Source organism: Ostrinia nubilalis, chromosome 11 (genome assembly GCF_963855985.1).
Source record: "Ostrinia nubilalis chromosome 11, ilOstNubi1.1, whole genome shotgun sequence".
Taxonomy (NCBI): domain Eukaryota; kingdom Metazoa; phylum Arthropoda; class Insecta; order Lepidoptera; family Crambidae; genus Ostrinia; species Ostrinia nubilalis.
The window spans coordinates 6261809-6283354 of NC_087098.1; the positions used below are offsets into that span (position 1 = coordinate 6261809).

At 36.0% G+C, this 21546-nt stretch overlaps 1 protein-coding gene across 1 annotated transcript in view; it reads right to left on the reverse strand.

Annotated features, from left to right (window-relative positions):
• Window positions 1–8388, reverse strand: part of LOC135076106 (prominin-1-A) — a 35333-nt gene extending 26945 nt beyond the window's left edge. Inside the window, exons 1-4 of the mRNA XM_063970563.1 lie at window positions 7283–8388; window positions 5414–5469; window positions 4193–4416; window positions 1376–1563 (exon numbers count right to left, since the gene is read on the reverse strand). Coding sequence (XP_063826633.1) covers window positions 1376–1563; window positions 4193–4416; window positions 5414–5469; window positions 7283–8273 — 1459 coding nt within the window. The 5' untranslated portion in view covers window positions 8274–8388. The remainder of the gene's footprint in view (window positions 1–1375; window positions 1564–4192; window positions 4417–5413; window positions 5470–7282) is intronic.
• Between the last annotated feature and the right edge of the window lie 13158 nt (window positions 8389–21546).

The following is a 21546-nucleotide window of genomic DNA, read 5'->3' on the forward strand; positions in this document are numbered from 1 at the left end:
GATTCAGAATTTCAAATCGCTTATTTTAAAAATAAAACCATAAATAGAAAACGAATAGAGGTAACTTTGGGAATATATTCTATCGAGTCAACTTCATCAAATCGTGTTTCCATCCGTTAATAGCCCTAGAAAATATCCTCAACTATGCCCAATAAAAATCTTAGCCTTTAATTTTACTGTTTAGTACCTCAAAAATGAAAAATGAAAACCTCATTTTCGCCATTTTCTCTGCTACCCGGCCTTAACAGTATACGCTATTGAAGATATAATACGACTTTTATCAAATAAAACTTTGTGAGACTAAGAGTTCTCACATTACTTCAGTGCTATATAGAAAGTAATAATAATAAATTCTTCTGGTTTATTTTTATCAAAATATGACAACAACCATTACTGATCTTTTGCTGAAATCGTAGTCATCTTATTTGGATTACTACAATACTTATCTATCTGGATATTATGGATAATTCGTTTTTTGAAGTAGAGCGAAACTCTTAGAAATTCTTTTTGACATTGTGACAAAAATACTGTCTGCAATAATACCAAAAAGGAAACTTCTTGGAAGGTCTAGCAAGAGCTTGACCATTATTTATGTGCTCGATAACACAATACCGTGTTCCATCAATGTGTTTGCTCGGATACTGGGGCTTGAGGTACGAGTATTATGACAATGCTCTGCCTTTGTAGGGCTGACAGAGCGTAATTTTGAAAAGTAATTTGTAGCAGAAATCGTCCATTAAAGTTTTAAATTGGGCATCGCACCTGGAATCTGGAATGGAATCGCGCTCTAACTTTACAACTAGTTCTCTATATCTTAGTGAACATACATATTTAGTTATAGAACATAATTTGGCTAACGTGTATAGTTTGTTTAGTTAGGGCTTGTAGAGTTAGAAGCTTGTCTCTACAAAAGATCTGATAACATTCCACAATCCGCATTATACCTAGTTTCGTTTTAACTATGGATATTAAAAATTACATGAAAATGTTTTGGTAGAATTGTATTTTCCTGAAATTGTTCACACAAAGACGCTTACCTTTTTACGCATGTTGAATAAGTAGGTACAACTTTTTTTGTAAAATACGGACACTGGCTAGCCCTAAGTAGAGGGCATACCACTTACCAGGGTACTGGGGACGAGCTCGTTAGTTCAACATAGGTGGAAAATCAAACCACTTTGATATGCGGCCTGAGGGTTTTCTTTGCACCGCTAGTTTCGGTGAATGGGGTAAAGGGATGGTCGAGTACCTTCCGCACGTGCGTTTATTATATTTTTTTGGATGTAATATTATTTGTTAAGAATAGTAATTTGACTTTTTTTGGTGACTTGTTATCATTGTGACTAGACCTTATTATCTTTGTGTTAGAGCTTACTTTTCAAGTCTTCCCTAAATGCGTGCAGCAATAAATCGACGGGTGGTGCAAGGCTGTGGTGCAACTCCCGCGCAGCCGCCACGAGCCAAGATGACACGTCGGCGCACGCGCATTGTAACACGTTGCTGCTCTCTACAGCTGCTGAGTGTGCTTGTTCATTACTGACCGCCATGCCTGATATTAGGACACTGGAAATAATAAGACGAATTGTTTACAGAATGTAGCGTAAATCTTCGTCCGTTTCAGCCAAATCACGTCCACTTCTGGACCAAGGCCTCATCCAAGGTTTTCCACAATGAACGATCCTGCGCTGCATATCTTAGATATTATAAAAATATATGACTCTTTCTACATTTCAATTGTTATATCACTTAATAAACACTATAAATTCAATCAGGTTAAGATCATAAGTAAATCACATTTCACCTGCGAAGAAAAATCGTTTAGGATAGGAAAAAAGTTTTTCCAGACTGAGTACCTAATCCCAGTCAATATATAGCCAATTTCGCAGATTTATCACTTCGAGTCAATTCACCAAAGTACCTACTAAGAACGTGTGTGAAAATTCAGCTTACAGTCCTCATTAGGCTTCAAGCAGATTTAAAAAGCTGTACCTACGTACGTAAATAAAATAAAGGAGGTTTCACTAACATAACATCATATTAGGAAAATCATAATGCGTTACATTTTCTCTTGTTTTGTTATGTATACAGGCTGTTAGGTAAATGGGTATATGAGCCGACACTAGCCCATGTTAACACGGTCATATAAATGGTATGGTGAAGTCAGAAAATTGATATCTTCATTTTAATTATTTTAATTTTCATACAAATCGGATTTTATAAAATTTATTTTGTATGAAAATGAATAAAATTAAAATGATGATATCAAATCTGACTTCACCATACCATTTATATGACCATGTTAACATGGGCTAGTGTCGGCTCATATACCCATTTACCTAACACCCTGTATAGTAGATATCGATTTTACTGGTCAACATTTTTGTGAAAGGTACAAAAATGATTTTTACAGTACCTTGAAGCCACACTTCTATGAAAAAAAATATAATGAGGGAGGGATGTACTATGTAGTCAGTACTTACATGATTTGTTAATTTCTTCCGACGATGATCCAATAAACCCCAATCAACTTTCAAGAGTTTCGGCGTAAAAGAAAATTACTTAATAAGTACACCTACAAAATTATTCACCCTTGGAACGATAAACATCGCTGTACCTTTTGCCTTCTAGATATTTTCACAAAATTACTTTCATTGGAGTTTGTTTACGATCTAATCTCACTGGGCAAACAATTTATTTTTTACAGTTAACAGGATGAATCTTTGAATCTGTTATGCTTTTGTGATTCCATCGCTTTGTCTATGAATCAGTTTGCTCGAAAACCAATATATAAACCTTGAGAAAATATAAATTGTTTGAACTCTTACTTGTTTGTGTCGACTAAATACTCAAGTTCTTTAGGTATTAAGAACTTATCTTTAAGAGTCCTAAAAACGAAAATCTATTTGCGATATTAATTCTAACAATTCTCTCAGTTCCCAGAAGTCCTGTTAGTTAAGATAATTTAATTCTATTCATAATTAATTATTCTTCGAACTATGATTAGCTAAATAATTGTCTCAAATTGTATGATAGATTAGGACGAAATGTGGACTCTTAAAATAATGCAGAGGCTTATAATTATGGTCATACACAGTTGACATAAATGTAGAAAGGTACCTTACTACCTTTCTACGTTCATAACTGTGTATTACGTACTTTTTCCTCTTCTCCTCCTCAGACTAAATCAGTTTAATCTATCACAATATGTGTTTGGAAAATTTCCTCTAAAGCACGGAAGAACTCTTATATCACATCTTTTTAAATCACTGCTAAATTATAAATACTACAAGACCGCTGTAAATACACAGCTTAAAAGTAATATTTATAACGAGAAAACTAAGAAATCACAATTAATTAAGGCTCCGTGTCAAAGTGCCCAAGAGGAACTAACATGAAGTTGTGTCGCAGCACTTAAATAGAGTTTTCCTAACTCCGCCACATGAGAAACTTCGTAATACCAAGTTGTGTTGTTTTAAAATTAATTACAACGATGTCTCTGCAGTGGAAACCTTTTATTACTGGGAACATAGTTTATGATGGTTGTTTGAGTGTTGCTCATGAAGTAATTGTGATCACAGTTTTATTATAATATCTATTTATCTATTTAGGACATTTAGATTATTTTAGATACTTTGTGAGGTAGCATAGATCCAGTTATATCTAACTTACCGGTATATTTAGGATGGAAAGAATAAGTTTCACTATGTAATTAAAATTTTGATGTTTGTAGGTTATTCAAATTCGTAGTAATAACTAGTATTATTATTATCTGTTGTCATAGTAAGTAGAATTCGTAAAAGTACCTATGTATACGGTTCGAATCACACCTTAAAAAGTCGATTATGATAAGAAACTGCCTTGTCTTGCATAAAAAATTATAAGTTACGATGAAGATTTGGCATTCAAAGACAAACATCGCAATACCAAATAATAATCTAAGAGGATTAACAAACAAATTAGTTACTAACTTACGCCCGTATGCACAAACATTACTATGAGGTCTTACAGTGCGCGTGGACGCACAGGGTGACACATGAACCAATTAATGAGCTCTACTTCACTTAAGCAAGCATCGTTTGTGAATACGAGCGTTAGTTCCTTCACAGCGTAAAAACCAAAACGGCCGCATAGCCCGCATAGGTAACCAACGAAACGTTCAGTTCACTTAGAAGAAATCGCATTTAACACTTACCAACAAAGCAGCACTACGAACAGCGTCATGACCACGAGCACCCTGTCGTTGCAATCCGAATCTTCAGCATCAGGAAATAAAGCTCCAGTTTCAGTTTCATCGTCGCATCGGGATCGGGAGAAAAGTGACAATATTCCAAGGATGAAAAGATACGATGGTATCACAAGGGCTATGCAGGCAAATGCTATTATGAAAGCCAGGAATGTGGATTCCACTTTTATTGACTGAAACAATACAATATCTTTTTATTCAGTATACGAGTAAAAATACATTACAATATTTTTTGTAATTAATCATCGGTTTCACATTTATTTTTTGTTAAGACCGGTGTCTGTGACACTTAAAGCTTTTGAAGTTTATGTTGATTGTTATATTCACATGTTTTAATTTATAAATAATCTAACAATTTACTCTGTCACAAACAATGTTCCCTTTAATTACAAATACACAAAGATTTAAAAAATATTGTGAAATAACGCGCCAATTTAACAAATGAAGGAGCGTTCTTTTTTCAAAACACAACATAATTTGTGTAAATGGCCAGTCGTAATAAATTGCTTAGCACTCGCAACCATAGTGAAGTGGCCAGTATCATCGAAGAAAAAAACATAATTACGTAAAGTTAATAATAACTGTTTTTAATATGACATGCACTGGTAAAGCAAACCTTAGAAAAACAAATTCTAGGAAAATGTGAAATAAGTACTTTGTAGAAATTCAGTTATGTGATTTTTAAGAAGAAAAGCAAGCAAGTGTTAAATGGCTGGCTCACTAACGTTCCTAGACGTTTTGTTATGTATGTCTTCTGCGTTTTCTCGAGCTATTCGACTTTGAATTCTAAATGCTTAGCTGTAAGGATGACAGGTGAATTCTGTGGTCTAATGCGTGAACATTATCGAGTTACAAGGAAGTGATTCTTTTAAAACGTCAATGCCCGTTGGTTTATCCGACAGACAAGTGGATCTTGGGGTTTGAATGTGGTTTTTGGCAAACAATCTCTTTAGTGCTAGAAAACTATGGTGAAAATTGTAATGGGTAGCTTATTTTAGGCTAGAATGACCAGCTGTGAGTCAAGTTACATACCTATAACGTCATTTATCTTTAATAATTTATTTACTTAAGTCATTTACATATATATTTATTGATACTAATCTTAAAATCATGCAAGAGCGATCTAAATTAGCAACTACTAAACTAATTAACAAGAAATCACACTATTACCTGAATAAAGGAATAGGGAAAAGTGAACTTTCCCCAAACAATATCCTTGATAAGACCTATAAATGGAGGAATAATACAGTTTACAATTTATAAGTAAAAATAAATAAAATAAAAATAAGTCCGAAGTAGGTACGTATTTACGTTTGACCTACTATTTTTCCAACGTCAATACTTATGCACTGCCTACTCTAATTTTCTATATGACTCAAAGGTTGATTGAAAGAGAATACCTTTCTTATGTTTACATTGCATACGTTTACAATTAAAATCAAAGATTACTTTTTTGTTCAACGATAAATGCAAGATAAGAATACCTACTCTATAATAAATTACATCCTGGACTCAAATAAAATCCTGTTAATATTATAAATGTGAAAGTTTGTAAGGTTGTATGTTTGTTACTCTTTCACGCAAAAGCTACTGAACGGATTTTGATGAAACTTTACAGTATTGTTGTTTATACATCAGAATAACATAATAATATAAATAAATATGGGATAATTTATGATCTGTGAAAAATTTAATTTCACGAGGGCAAAGCCGTGGGCAAAAGCTGGTATTGAAATAAACTCAAGAAAAATGCACAAAAGTAATTTAAATTGCAGATGATTGGATTACGGAGGAAAAATCAAATCAGCCGTATCAAAAGCAGGTCGCTATTGCATTGCAGATTTCAAAGCCGATTCTCTGAATTCATTACTGCTTTGCGGTGCAGGCATGGGCATAAACTCAGCTTAATTTGTACTGCCTTTCGTCAGTACGTCATACCATACTTTTTGTTGGAAAATCGCTCCTATTACAGCTCCATAAGATGCCACTGTATTTCCTGTAGCCGTATAGACTACGCACGGCGACTTTTTGCCAATAGGTACAAGATCTATATTAAAGGCTGAGTTGCACCAACATACTTTAACCGTAACTATAAGAGTAGGCGCACACCGTTGATTTTTAGTTGGCCGATAGTTGTGCCCGATTTTAATTTGTATGAAGAATCGGCCAAATCGAATCGGCGTAGTGTGTGCACTCCCATACATGCCCATACTGATCAACTGCCCGACTAAACTATCGGCCGACGAAAAATCAATGGTGTGCGTATGAAATTTGACATATTTTTGACGTTTGTTAACCCTTTAAAGGTAAAATAAGATGGTGCAACTCAGCCTAAATGTACGAGTTTAAGTAGTAAGTACCTAACTTAGCTTCTGATTTAAATTCCATGAAGCTATTACACAACTTGTTTCGCATAATTCCATAGAAATCGTAACCGTATGTCACATAATGTAGAGAATAATTAAGTTTGCCTTTTGTACACCTATTTAATGTTCAAAAAGGTTTAAAATAAAATAAATAATTTATTAAATATGGCATCTAAATATTATAGAACAATAGGTAACATACTGCTTTTGGCTTAGTAAGTAATACGAGTAGGTATTGTGGCTATATTAATACATTTCTCGGAAATAGTGAAATTCAAGTACTAACTAAACCACTAATATCTAGGGATCGAACCTAGTATTTCAGTGCAAAATTAATAGCCATTTTCAGTAGTATTAAGTAGGTATAATATGTTGTTAAAAGCTGTTAGTGGCTGATTGTGATTAATAACTGAATACTATGCCTTAAGTTATGCCAAGAGAAACTTTAAATCATAATTTATAAAACATAACATAATTTAGGAGAGATAATTGTAATTATTTTGCGACAAATTCCGAGAATTGAATTAAATTATATAGAAAATCAATTAAATCGCTCCGATGTTCAGTAGGTACCTGTTTTTATTCAACTTTTAGGTTTAAACCGTTTTCATACATTGAGGTTAAGCATTAATGCCATTAACATACATCGAAATTAAACTGAAAGTTCACTCACCTACAGGGAAGTCAAAAGGGTAGATCACCGTGAAAAACTCCGACATAAAGGCGAACGGATGGAAGCCTTCCTCTAGCTTAAGCGCCGGAATCAAATAGGTTTCTCTCTGAGGGAGGCCGCTAAATCTTATTTTACCCCTGTCCTTCGCTTCGAACCAATCTTCGGTGTAACTCGCTTTTATACTAATTTCCGTTACAACTGGCTTTTGTGTTGCGTTCAGAGACCCCTCTAAATCTTTGAAGATCTCTCTCGTTATTGGAATTATTCTAACGGTTGACATAGTCGAAGCAATCGGTTCAGTTGTAGTTGTACTTGTAGGTTCATCAGTAATTTTCTTAATGAAAATCGATTCTTTTAATTGCCGTCTTTCTTCACTTCTAACACTCTTTAGACTGTTCAACTTGGCCAGCCAAGGCTTCATAGACACGGTAAAGTTGGTACCTTCCGTGTCTCTTTTGTTAAAAAATCCACTGAATTCCACATTTTCTTCTGGTTCTGCCTGAAAATCACTATTAGCTACTTCCATGTCATTAGAAGCTTTCACTACATTTTTTTGGTTATCCCTATAAGTAGTCTCCAAACACGAATCCCAAACTAAAGGCAATGCTTCCTCAATAACGTCCTCAGCTAAACTTTTTGTGCCATTTCCATCGTTATTTTTCTCGTCTTTGCCATCAAATGGAAGTAATTCAACGTTTCCTCGTTCATCGTCGTTACGTTTTTTATCTTTGATAGAGTAAATTGTTGAGATTGCTTGAGAATTTTCTTCGGGTACATCTTCGTCCGGATTGGTGCTGCCAATGTCGTTTAGATTGTTTCCGGGGACGGCCGTCGGCTCCGGATCTGACGACGTCTTTATTTGTCGGATTTGCAAGGCAAAAAGCGCTTCTGTGAAGACTTCTGGTAATGCAGTTAAGGCGCTTGAGTTTGCGCCGACACTTGGCTGAGTTAAGTAAGCTAGCAAAATCACGGAAGTTAAAATCGCGGCCATATTGTAAACATATTTTATAAGGCGTGTGGTGACCGATATTATCGACTGCGGACTGGCCGGAGCGTCGGCCAGAGGATTTGTGGCACTTAGTAGTCTGCCCTGCTACGTTGCACAATAGTATCACGGCTACGTCGTGCCTTTACTGGATTATATGAGTAGGTAATAGGACTACATGTATGCGTGCCAGTATTTTTATATAACGTTTAATTGTAAACATAATTATGAGTGATCTTATTAATGCGATAAGTATTAAATTAATTAATTACCATTAGTCACTTTAAGGTTTCAAGTAGGCATATGCATTTTTTTTACTTTTTCCCATAAACTTATTTAAAAACATTGGTAAACAATAACTCAGTCCTCAAGGGTAAAATTATATGAAAACAATTTATTTAAAATTTATTTTTTCTGGAACGTTCTTGTATGTTAACCGCTCGTCAAAATTAAACATGCGGTAGATAGGATGATCCCTGTGGAGTTGGTAACCGAGCCGTTCCCTTGGATTTACGGGATTAAGGGAATTTGAAGTAGATAATCCAGGGTCTATTAAGTGACAAGCATTTGTTACATGCTCAGAAAACGCCAGGAAGTATTACAATACTTAACCATATGCGTGTCGTTGAAAATTATTATCACTTTTATGGTTTCAACACAGCATGTTAGCAGCTATTGTTTTGATGTGATAAATTGTTTTAATTGTAGCATTATATGATAGCGGGCAGCGCAGGACCGAATCCGTTCATTATGGAAAACCTTGAGGGAGGGCTTTGTCCAGCAGTGGATGTCATTTGGCTGAAACGAACGAACGATTATATGATAGGCATTATAATACAAGCACAAACATTTTCAAATGTTATTTGTTTTTTTTTTGGAAAAAACGCTTGAATGGAAATTGGCAACTATGGAATTTAAATATGTCGATCACAATTTGATATAGTGTGTTTAAAGTGAATGATTCGTAAAAGTGTATAATCGACATAATATATACTTACGAGTAAACCTTGACATGAGGTTGAGTCTGTATTTTGAAAATGTTTTGTTCAAAAATATACGGTTTGTTCAAAAAGAGAAACAGTCACAATATTAGTCTTAAAAGTGTTCCGTTCGGGATTTCCACCTGCGATCCACCGTAAGTCTGTTTATTGAACCTGCACTTTTTCCAGCCAACCTCTGCATACGCGTGCAAAGACAAGTTTTCAAGCAGTTACCGATCGGATTTCCTCAATCTAGTACCTAGGACTTGTCTGAATTATTCATCTCTCGCTACGCAGACGGATCGCATTTGCGATGCAATCTTGCATTATTTACGACTTTGCGCCCGGCGCTTTGCGTAAATCAGTTTTCTGTTGATTTTGCACATTTTACGAGAACGTGTTGGAGAAGATCTGCCCTTTGTTAAGGTGCATAACGTTTATCTTAGAATAAGTATGCGATAGAATGATGTAGAAAAAAATACCAATGCAACTTTGAAATCCACATAATAATATGCCTGTGCAAGACGCGCTGCAAAATTATGTAAGTAAAGAGGTAGCTGGTTTCTTTTTTCATTTTATTCAAATTAAAAAGAAGGCAATCATTGTGTCTGATTTTAGTAGTAGAGGTAATAATAATTGTGGTTGAGTTGACACTGAAAATAACATTATATGCATTATTAATCCATAATATTTTTCAAGTGTCAGCTGCATTACTAATGTTTCATTGCTAGCTAACCCTTTTGCTTAGTACTTGCTGAAAAAGGTCGTCATAAACTGACGGCAAAACGTGCTTGATCCGCGAACTCAGACGAACTCATGAATGAAATACTTTTTTTATTAAATCTCACAATAGCAGCTGCATGCATAAACCTTGTGTACGACATGTGACAGCAATTTGAATACCGTAAACACGCGGCAGGTCTCAACCATTCCTAAGCATTCTCCAAACTGCCAAGAAGGTCTGAACAGCCGGCGGTCCATTCACAGAAATATGGCCAGTAAAAGCAAAGATGTGAAAGAGTTCACGCGAGATTTTCGCGTGGCAGGGAAACGAGGGCGCGGGGTTATATGTGTGTTGTGTCAACATAGGTCTTTTCTTTCGGCCGAGGTTTTCCGAGATTTTTTTTAAAGGTAAATTGACTAGTAGCAGGTGCCTGAAGGGAAGCAGGTCAGCGGGTCTCAGCCATGTCATGTTCATGTGTCACCAGGGACGGATTTCGGCTGAAATTTTAATGAAGCGCCAGTTTGTATTTGGGATGCTCATGTATTCTATTGAAATTGCATTTTTTATGTTACAGGTGCGAAGGTTATAATTTCACAAATATTTTTGTTGGTTTGTTTAATGGATGGCAAGGATTTCTTGCAGTAATTATTAACTAATAATGATGAATGTTTTGAATTGCTAGTAATGCAAAGCATACATTAAGAGCAATTCGAATCATTCATTATCAATCAATTATTATAATTAAATCCAATGCTTTGTTTTGTATTTTGATGAGCGCAAAAGTCAGATACTTTTTTGAACTATCTCTCACTCAACCCAAGTCTTTGGTTCGATTATAAAATCTATGGTATTCTAATTTGTTTAGACCTGAATCGATCAATCAAAACACCTGGGTCATCATCTGGTCAAAAAGTCCTCATAAACACAAAATGTGTTGATGGTTCCTGATCTGGTGAAAATAGAGCTGCCTAGAGATTGTTAGCTTCATTTCATGTCATGACAAGAATATTTTTGAATGTGTAATATTACATAACCTTGCATAAATATTTTATTGCTTTTTTAAGGAATTTGAGGCCATACGGTCCGACCCTGGCAGATATTCCATTAATTACCACGCGAAGTGGAGCGCGGCTCATCTTCGGGGTGGCCACCCAGCCAGTTACCTTCACTTTCCTAGCCCTATTTCAATCTAGACCGCTTATGAGCCTTAACTAAATTTCGATACATCTTACAAGTAAAGTTTTAATAATGTTTACTCGCTCACAAACTACGAATATGCACGTTTGTAGGAGCTAAAAATCCTTTTGCTCTCTATACTAATAATATAGACACAATAGACTTGATAATGTAAATAGTAGTCGCTGTTAAACTTATTTTCAATTAAATTAAATTAAAAAACTTGCCAATGTTTACATTAGTTAGCAGCAGCACTTGTAAAATCTCTGATATTAATATAAATAATAATAATAATAATAATAAAAAGCATTTATTTCTTTCTTTCACAATCCATTATTACAGTGAAACACAAATTGCTATGTACTAATTGAACAGGGTAAGATTGTGAGAGAACTGGAGTCTGAACTAGGCGAGAAGCCTGTACTACAGAACGCCAGTACTCTCCTCTCTCGATAATGGCCGGAGCACATAGAATTTAATAAAGTTATTTTAAAACTAGACAAAAACTAGACGAGTATTGAAAGAGAGTGTGTAAAAGGTGAAGTGTAAGTGATGTGAGAGTGAGTGTAATGAGAGTGAGAGTGTATGTGAGTGTAGGTGTATGTAAGTGTGAGTGTATGTGAGTGTAGGTGTATGTGAGTGAGTGTGCGTGTGTGTTAGTAATGAACCATCTGCCCGTATTAAAGTTACCTAATTGGTTGAAGCAGGTTTTCCGTTTCAGCATACGTCAAGGATTGCAAGTAATTTGAGACCTTGTACTTACAATGAAATTTGGGCAAGGAGTGGAGATCTAAATTATGGTGAAGAGCATTATACAAAAAAGGACCCAAGAAACAGTAGAAGCGATGAGAGAAGTAAGTTTTAAAAGAAGAAGAGGGAACTACCAGGTGATTACGTCGGACAACAGAGGGATCGAAATTTGCTAGATGGTGTTGTTTTAAGACAATATACAAGATGAAGAGTTGGCGGACGGTTAAAACTTGGCAGTATTGGAAGAGCTCATACGTAGGGAAAAGCAGCGGTTTGAAGGTGCAAATTTTAAGGATGGCCCTTTGAGCTCGTTCCAGCTTTATCAGGACAGTCTTGCAGGCACCTCCCCAAGAGGTTATGCAATAAATCAAAAGTGACTGGCAGAGGGCTACATAGACTGTCCTGACAAGGCTGGGGTCTGCTACGTGGCGAAGCCTACGAAAGACAAACATAAGCTTGCGGAGTCTCCCGGCTGTAGCTACGATATGGGATTTAAAAGTTAGTCTCGAATCTATAGTTATGCCTAGATATTTAATTTCATCAGTCGAAGACAGTGGTGAACAGTTACAAGGTAGGTCAGATAGAAGGGGGTGAGTATGGGCAATTAATCGAAGACCACTAAGGGTATTTGTTGGGATTTTGTTAATAGAGAACGTCATATAATGGGTTTTTTTTACGTTGAGCGTTAGAAGGTTTTTTTGTAACCATAAGGAGACCTGGTGAAATCCAGACTGTGCTCGCCGGAAAGTGTCACCCCATGAGTCGGCTGCAAATACGAGGGCTGTGTCATCGGCAAAGGAAATAATTTTACAGTTTGGGATGGGAAGGGAGCAGAGATCGTTGATGTACACCAGGAAAAGCGTGGGGCCGAGAATGCTTCCCTGGGGAACACCGTACTCTATAGGGACCTCAGAACTCACATTTCCGTCTATTACGACCGACTGAGAGCGACCTGTAAAGTAACTGCGGAATAGAGAAAGCTGGTTGCCTCTAACACCTATCGCCTCCAATTTGGCCAGCAGGATGGGGATGGAAACCGTGTCAAAAGCCTTGGCCAGGTCTAGGAAGATCGAAAGACATTTCTTGCCCCTGTCCAGATTTCTAGAGACGTGGTCGGTAAGTTCATGAACCGCATCAGCTGTAGATTTACCCTGTCTAAAGCCGTGTTGACCAGGAGACAAGAAATCCCGCTCTTCAATGAATTTGATCAGTCTGTTGTTTATTAACCGCTCTAAGATTTTCGACAAGGCTGGCAGAACCGATATAGGACGGTAGTTATTGACACGGTTTCGATCCCCAGACTTGTAGATTGGGTGAACTAGTGCCTTTTTAAAAGCATCCGGAAAGCAACCTAAGGAAAGGCAGAGGTTGCAGATGTGTGCAATAGGAGGGACTAGCTGGTCTTTACAGCGCCTCAAGAGGGTGGTAGGGATATTATCCCAACCAACTGCGCACTCCTCCCTGAGGGATAATAGAAGGGTTTCAACCTCTGCGGTAGAGGCACTCAGGAGAACGAAAGATTGACAGGCAGAAGACGAAGAAGAAACAGGAGGTGTAGGAGAAGAGGAGGGAGGACCGGAATTATTTGAGAGAATTTCTTCGGCGAGGGACCTACCAACGCCTGCGAAGAAAGAGTTAACGTGCTCAACAGCTTGATTTGGAGTGGGCATACAAGAAAGGAGGTCGGTAGAACTTGAGTTTGTTTTTTTGATATTAGAAACTTCTTTGATGGCGTTCCATAGTCTTTTGTTATTAGAACCCGCCTTAACAATGAGATTCCTGTCATGTGCAATTTTGATTTTTTTTAAGTAAAGAGTTACAAAAGTTACGGTAGCGAATATAGGACTTACGAAGGATTTCATTGTTAGGATCATTTCTGAGTCTTTTGTGCATGTTATCCCTGTTTTGGATACACCTCAATAGACCTGGGGTGATCCAGGGTTTAAGGATTCTACGACGTCGAGGGACAGTAAGAGCTCGAGTGTGCTGTGCAATAGCAATTTGAAGTTTGGATATTAGGAGATTAGTAGCAATATTAGGGTCAGAAAGCTGAAGAATGGGCGAAAAATCAATGTTTTTTATTGATTCACAAGTTTCAGGGTAATTAACTTTTTTAATTTTGATGGTGCCAGGGTTTCCGATTTTGGACTGAATAGCGAGAAGGACTGCATCATGATCAGTTACAGTGGACTGGATAACCAAACACTGGGCAGGTGACGAAGTTTTGAGAATGGAAATAAAGTACTATTACAAGAAAAATAAAGTTTCCATTTTCAATTTTAAACTTATCAAACCAATCTCGTTATTTGTTCTTGTTCAAACACCGAACTTAATTTAACCACGGCGTAATAACCACTTTGTTTAACTTCACTTAAAAATTAATAACGCTTAAAACTTACCCTCTTGGTTTGGGTGAGAAGACTTTAGTACCCAAAGTTATGGAAATTATTAGAGCGGGCAGTTGAGACCTAAGTTCGGCAAAATCAACGCGTGCAGCCAGCGTGCGCGATAACGATGTAGATGGCAATGCCAGGCTAGAATGTGCGCAGTGATATACTTTAACGACGTCAAAATGTATGGGCAAAATCTATAAAACGGCATGACAACCGCTTATCGCCGCGCGCATCCTATCCTAGGCCTAATTTCGCGTATGAATTTGTAGCGATGAGTTCACATCAACGCGTCCTGTCATTGGTCGCGGCGATCTATGCACGCGCAGTGATCGCCATCGCCATCGTCGCGTCGACTCGAGCTGCACGCGTCGGTTTGGCCGAAGCTTAACTTGCCGAAATGACCAGAGATTTATGGGCAATTTCCGGTAATATCTTTAAGCCGAAAGGAATTAACTCGACGTTCGAATTGATGACAGATATTAGATTTATGGTGGCAGATATTTGATTACCCACCCCCCTAGACAAAACGCACTTTTTGATCGAATCGAAAATCGAATCCGTCAAAACTCCATACAAAAAAGGGGCTTTTCGACCACTTTTCGACTGGTTTGCGATTATAATTTGCAATTTGTCTAGACCCACTAATCTTTGTTTGATAGACTTGAATTTCCACATTGTAATAGGTACTGAGATATTTTGCAGGTAGCTCAAAACATTCCAGTCTTATTTTTGTCACAAAATTTACGGCGTTTAGTCAAGAAAGCCCAAATTAATCTTTGTTACAAACTGCTCAACAAAGACGATATTTGATTAAGTAAAATTAATTTAAGTCCTCTCTATTGTTTCAATATTGGAAAATTCTGTAATAATAAGTAGAGTTCAAATCAAGACTAGTAAGCTTTATTCATTCGAATTGTTTTTTATATAAAACAAGGCAGGTATGTATTTGACAGTAGTCACACATGTTAAATAAGTGAGATGCAGTATAGGAGTTTTTTATTATTTAATTAACTTATTAAAACACTTAATTTGTTCTTTAAACAATAAAAGACAATTCAAGCATCCACAAAGTTAAACAATGCGCGATAAATAATGCTTATACTAAAACGTTTGTTTTTATTTGTATAGAGAACAATAGCGTCTAGACAAACCTAAAGAGGATTTAGGACGCTATTTGGATCAAATATGTAATTGCTCAATAATGAATAATAAATAAATAAAAAAAATAACTGCCCTGTACTTAATCTGTATCTCTCTACTCACTCTCAACTTGATTCTCAGTTAAATTGCAAATCGTATCACCACATCTATCAACCCCTGTTTTCACTCTACGAGCAATGTTTGAGAGCCGCGACATTGCATTCCAACCGCTCTGGTCGCCAGGTGAGGGTATACATTTACCTATAATTGGATTACACGGAACAAACAATACTGTGAGATCCACAGAGTTGTTCCTTGTTCGTTCCGCAGGGGATAAAGGTTCCGTGCTCGGGAATAAAGTTAAGTGGAAATACACAAGCGTGTTTGGTTCAATCCTCTGGCAGTTTGGCACCTTGTATTGTTGTACCATTTACTTCCATACCTCTGCGATCATTGAGTTAAATGTTTCGGGTATAAAAATTTTGAACAGTTATTTAACGTAATTGCGACTTCCATTGATTTTATAAAGTAAGGAAGCTCATTATTATGTCTATTAGCATGAATATAAGTGTTTGTAAGTACCCATTCTTAGGTTTGTTTAAGCTTTTTCTCAAATATTTTTCAGTAAAACTATTTTAGAACGCAGTTTGGTGATGTTTAGAAGCTCTTTAAAATGACATTAAAATATGTAGATAGGTATAATATGAATCTAGGCATTAAAGAAAATCAGCTAGTGATTCTTTATGTGATGTACATATCGTGATGTATCTTTTTACGCTGTAGAAATTTTCAGTTGCTCATCTTCAACGTCTTCTTTAGGGAAAAAACAAACCGCTCTATATTTCCAACTACTCCGAGCTGAAGCCTATTTAATTACCTGAAACAAAACTCGTTCACTAACATTTAAACTCAAATCCGGCATTCCAGAATAATTTACCCTTAATTCTTCACGGGGCATGGAAAATTTCGTCGGAATGAACTTGTAACACGATTGTAAAATTTTGCGCGCGAGCGTCCAACCGCCCGCCAATTCCATTATTTCTCTCTCGTAGGCGCGGGGCCATCACTCCACACAATTTACATTTGTTACGTTGTTGATTACTTGCGTGCGAGTGGTATTTTTATACGCAGGCAGTTAAACGAGTCGTTAATTCAAGAGTGAGTTTAAACTTTTTGATGTGTTGTTTTGTTTTATATGGAATAGTTTCTGCTAACTGCTACTCGTACACTGGACACTGGCTGAAACTGTTGAACTGGTATCTAGATTATGAATGTTTATTTACTGAAAAAATGATAGAACATGAGTGCAATATCAAAGTTAGAAAAAACAATGGCTCTATGGTTGAAACTAGTAAATTATATTAATTAATCTTGGCTATCTTATAGTGAGTGCGCAGGACTATAGCTCTAAGTCTACCAGTTCTATTCACCTCTGAAACATTGGAGAACTTTCATTCAATTCTGCCGCACAGACAATTTATTGAAACAAATCCAGTGCTAGGGATACGGAATACATGTCTCTTACGAAATATAGTAGCTCTCCGAACTATAACCACTTGCAGGCTTAAATTACTATTTGCAACTTTACTGTCAGGAAAATACGAACAGAAAATAATTAAGATAAAAATAAATCTGACCAGAACTTTTTCTGCCAATCCCACTAAGTCAGTAGTATTATTATAGAAACTGTTGAATTGGTATATGGACCCAGTAACATAACAGTAAGCATGGAAATTCTTCAGATTAATTCCTACAGTTATGAAATTACTTATTATTATGTAAGTATCATGTTGTTCCAGCATGCCTCAAGTACCAACTTATAATTTTACTTTGCAAGTGTAACATGATGTATTTTTTCCTGTAATGTGCAATTTAGCCTTATTCTATTAAATTAGAGTGATTAAATCGAGTTAATTATACCAAATTAGATAACCTTACAATGTTCAAGAAAACAAACTTACAACATCACTTATCATAAGATAATGCAGCAAAACTCTAATAAAAGAAACTAAAGTAATATACATATACTACTTAGTTTCACTATAGGCCTTATACAGAAGCTCAAAGTTGCACAGCGTGCTATGGAGAGGGCTATGCTTGGTGTTTCTTTGCGAGATCGAATCAGAAATGAGGAGATCTGTAAACGAACCAAAGTCGCTGACATAGCCCGACGTATTAGCAAGCTGAAGTGGCAATGGGCAGGGCACATAGTACGCAGAACTGACGGCCGATGGGGCAGAAAGGTTCTGGAATGGAGGCCGCGTACCGGGAAACGCAGCGTGGGACGTCCACCTACAAGGTGGACCGACGACATCGTAAAGGTAGCAGGGAAGCGCTGGACGCAGGCCGCTACCAATCGATCAACATGGAAAGCATTGGGGGAGGCCTATGTTCAGCAGTGGACGTCCTGTGGCTGAAATGATGATGATGATGATGACTTAGTTTTGAATCTACGACGAAATTTTTTTCGTAGACTGATAACTTGAATAATAAGTTATCAGTCAAATACAACTTCCTAAGTTTATCCTATTCACAATTCTAAACATCCTTCATATGAACTGATATTCTAATATCTAGTCTTCTCTCCCAGTTCGAACATCGGGAGGTGTCTTTTGCACACGCTGCGAGATATATCTGCGCTGGCATATTATTATGTCGAGGAAAGACTGTTCTAAATCTATGACATAAGCAGCCTTGCACTGTGACCCTTAACTATAGTGTGGGACATCTAGTGCTATAATTATAAACCTGGCAGGTAGGGAAATAGATTTTAATATGGTTCTATGTTATTTTTTTAGTTTTTTGTTTGTTTTGATTTTCAAAGTGAGGCTTCAGAAAGAAACTTACAGAGAGCACAAATAAGATATTATTATGTTAATTTTAAATGCATAGGGGCTTAGTACATAAAGTTAAACGGACGTTGAACACTTGTTTAAATCGACATTATAGTATGGGAATGACATTTTTAAAACACCGTGTTCAACGTCTGTTTCGTTTTTTGTAACAATACCTTACGCTTTAATCCAAAGAGTTTTAAAACGTTATTTTCTTAATATGAACGTGATTCGTAATATTATTTACTTGTTGTATAGATTTTTTTGATCAGCAAGGAACTTTCTCTGAATAATATGTCAAATGTCAACGTTATTGTTACGGTTTACGTTAGGATCGCGGACAAAAGATGACCACTTCTCGGTTTTCAGTGAGAAATTGGGTTTTTCGTTTCAGAAAGCCACAGTATAAAGTGAAATCAGTATTGTACTGCTTGCATTATATCAGTTTTTGTAAAATGTCTATTGACTTCCACTTTACTTTTTTATAAAAGAAGTATCTTTTTCAGTTTTGTGACGCCTAGACAAGACATCCAATTACACTGGTCAACACTGGTTTTGCCACACGAACTTTGATAGCTAATTTTGTTTTATCAGTCTACCCTCATTATTAAAACACAGTTGTCATATGTCAATTAGCCTCATCTTTGTTGTGATACGGTAATACTCATAACTAGCACTACGGCAGTAAATTAACAGAAACGCTTACAAGTAAATCGTTATAAAAAAAATTGTCGTTGAATTTGAACACTTTTTTGGATTTATTAACCCTGTGAACATGTCGAGGAAGTGTAATAATGATCCTAACTCTTTTTGTTATGTTTACGGAGAACTTACATTCAAAAAACAAAGACGAAATTTTACGAATCTTGTGTTGGAGTGTTATCACCAATGTTTTGGTTTTTCTGTAGTTATCAAGACAAATCCTGGGCCCCTCATGTCTGTTGCATAATATCCCCTCATGTCTTGAACAAAGGTGCACGATCTATGCCGTTTGCTGACTTAATGATATGGACTGAACAGCGAGATCACGTTTCTGATTGCTATTTTTGTCTCACTGACATAAAAGGTATAAATTACAAGAAAAAAAACACAGTTATTTACCCTAACTTATCTTCGGATTTAAGACCAGTCTCTCATTGTAAAAAATTGCCAGAACTAATACCAGTTGCAACTACGTCTCTGTTGAGAACGACAATTCACAACCGTCCACTTCAGGTTAATCTGTTGTCTCTAAAAATTGATGCAAAGATAAAAGAGGGTAATTTTGTTGGCCCTCAAATTAGGGAGTTAATGAATGATTCAAGATTTGAAGAAAAATTAAGCGATTTAGAAAAATCTGCATAGGGAAGGCTTTTAAAAATGTTGTTGTACATTTTTTGGGTAACCACAAGAGTGACAGCTACAGAGAGTTGGTTAGCGAGCTAGTATTGTCATATCAAGCGTTGGATTGCAACATGTCACTTCAGATCCATTTTTTAGACTCGTACCTGGATATTTTTCTGACAATTTAGGGGCTGTCAGCGACGAGCACGGTGAGAGGTTCATCAGGTCATTTCTAATATGGAAAAGCGGTACCAGGGCATATGGAGCCCAATTATGTTCGCAGATTACTGCTGGACAATTAAAAGGGACCAACCAGAAGCTAAATATATCAAGAAAATCTTAAAAATAAGCTTTTGATATACGAGATCTGTGTTTTTTCTTAATATTTTAAATTATTCAATATAATAAAATCCTTGTCTAGCAAAATTTTTTTAACTGTTTATTTTTTCTTACCATCACCAATTAAAGTAAAAAATATCACAAAAGTCCGTGTGGCACGATAAAGTTAAAATTTTTAGATCATCCTTCGCTCTTATTCGTGACCATTTAAATTAAGATATAAGAATTGCCAATGTCCTTTGAACGAAAATGTTCTTTGATATTTATGAAATTTTCTAAAAAATAATTTAATTTTATTAAATTGTCGGTGATTTTTTAAACACAAATTCAAAATGAAGCCTCTATTATCAATATCACATGGCGTCACATTTTAAGCAAGATCAAGTTACTGCTTTCACGTATACTATGTCGAAACCCTTCAGATTGGTTCACGTATGATTCTCATTAGGGGTGACGTTGACAGAGCGGGAATATCATAAGTCAACCGATACCGGTACAGTTTGGCAATCGATGCCGGTACTCGATGCTTTGGTAATCGGTCTCGGTTGGTCGTGATTTGAAAGATGCTCTGATATGTTCTACGACGAATTTGTTGAAAAAAAATTTGAGATAAATGTTTTTTTAAGGAAGCTCTTGGCCTGAATCTTACCTAATGGATAGTGGTGAAATTCAAGGATTTACCATTTACTTAACTAAACTTAATAAAGCTGTTGGTAAATTTTGAAATAAATAAAGATTTGCATTACTAAAATAAGTTACTAAATATTTTCAAATCAATTTATCTACGATTGCCAACACATTCAACTAAAACATCGTAAAATTTGCATGTATTTCATTTACTATTGAGTTACCTACAGGGTTGCAAAGAAACTTTTATCGATTAATATCGTAATAATCAGAGTCCGAATAAATCGAGTTCTTGCTCAACTGTTTGCTTAGATTTGAGAATAGCCCGAATTTATTATTTTCATTCAAAAACATCAATATAAATTACCACAACGGTAATAAACAATGCATTCAAAGTTTAAGGTATAATTTGGTGCATTTTTGAACTCAATTGTATTTTTATGTTTATTATTACGATTATTAAAAAAAATTTGGTAGGTAACAAATAAAACAACATTTTGGCCTTTGTCCAGCAGTGGACGTCTTTCGGCTGAAACGAACGAACGAAAACAACATTTTAGTACCTACTTACTACCCTTAAACTTAAATGTTACAGGTTTTTTTCTCTCTATTTAGTCTCAGTGAATGAAGAATTGAAGACTGTTAATTAAGTAGAGGATGTAATGCGACAATTTCGTTGACTTACATATACCTACTCTGATTTACTCAACCGCGAATATCTATTACCACAAGGTATTTACTCATTAACTAACTTATCGCTAAATACACAATCAACACAAAATACCACAGGCTTAATTGTCACAGTTATTCAAGTTAAATACGCTGCATGCGTGTAAAATACTATTTACTCATCAAATTAAGGTAATCCTTCATAATCTTATTAGGTTAGATCAGCACATTTGTTCTTCAGACTTGTTAAGGCTTTTAGTGTTTACTAGATGCCTAAAGGTTTACATATTATATTTGTTTTGTAGCTAAGAGAGAAAGGCCATT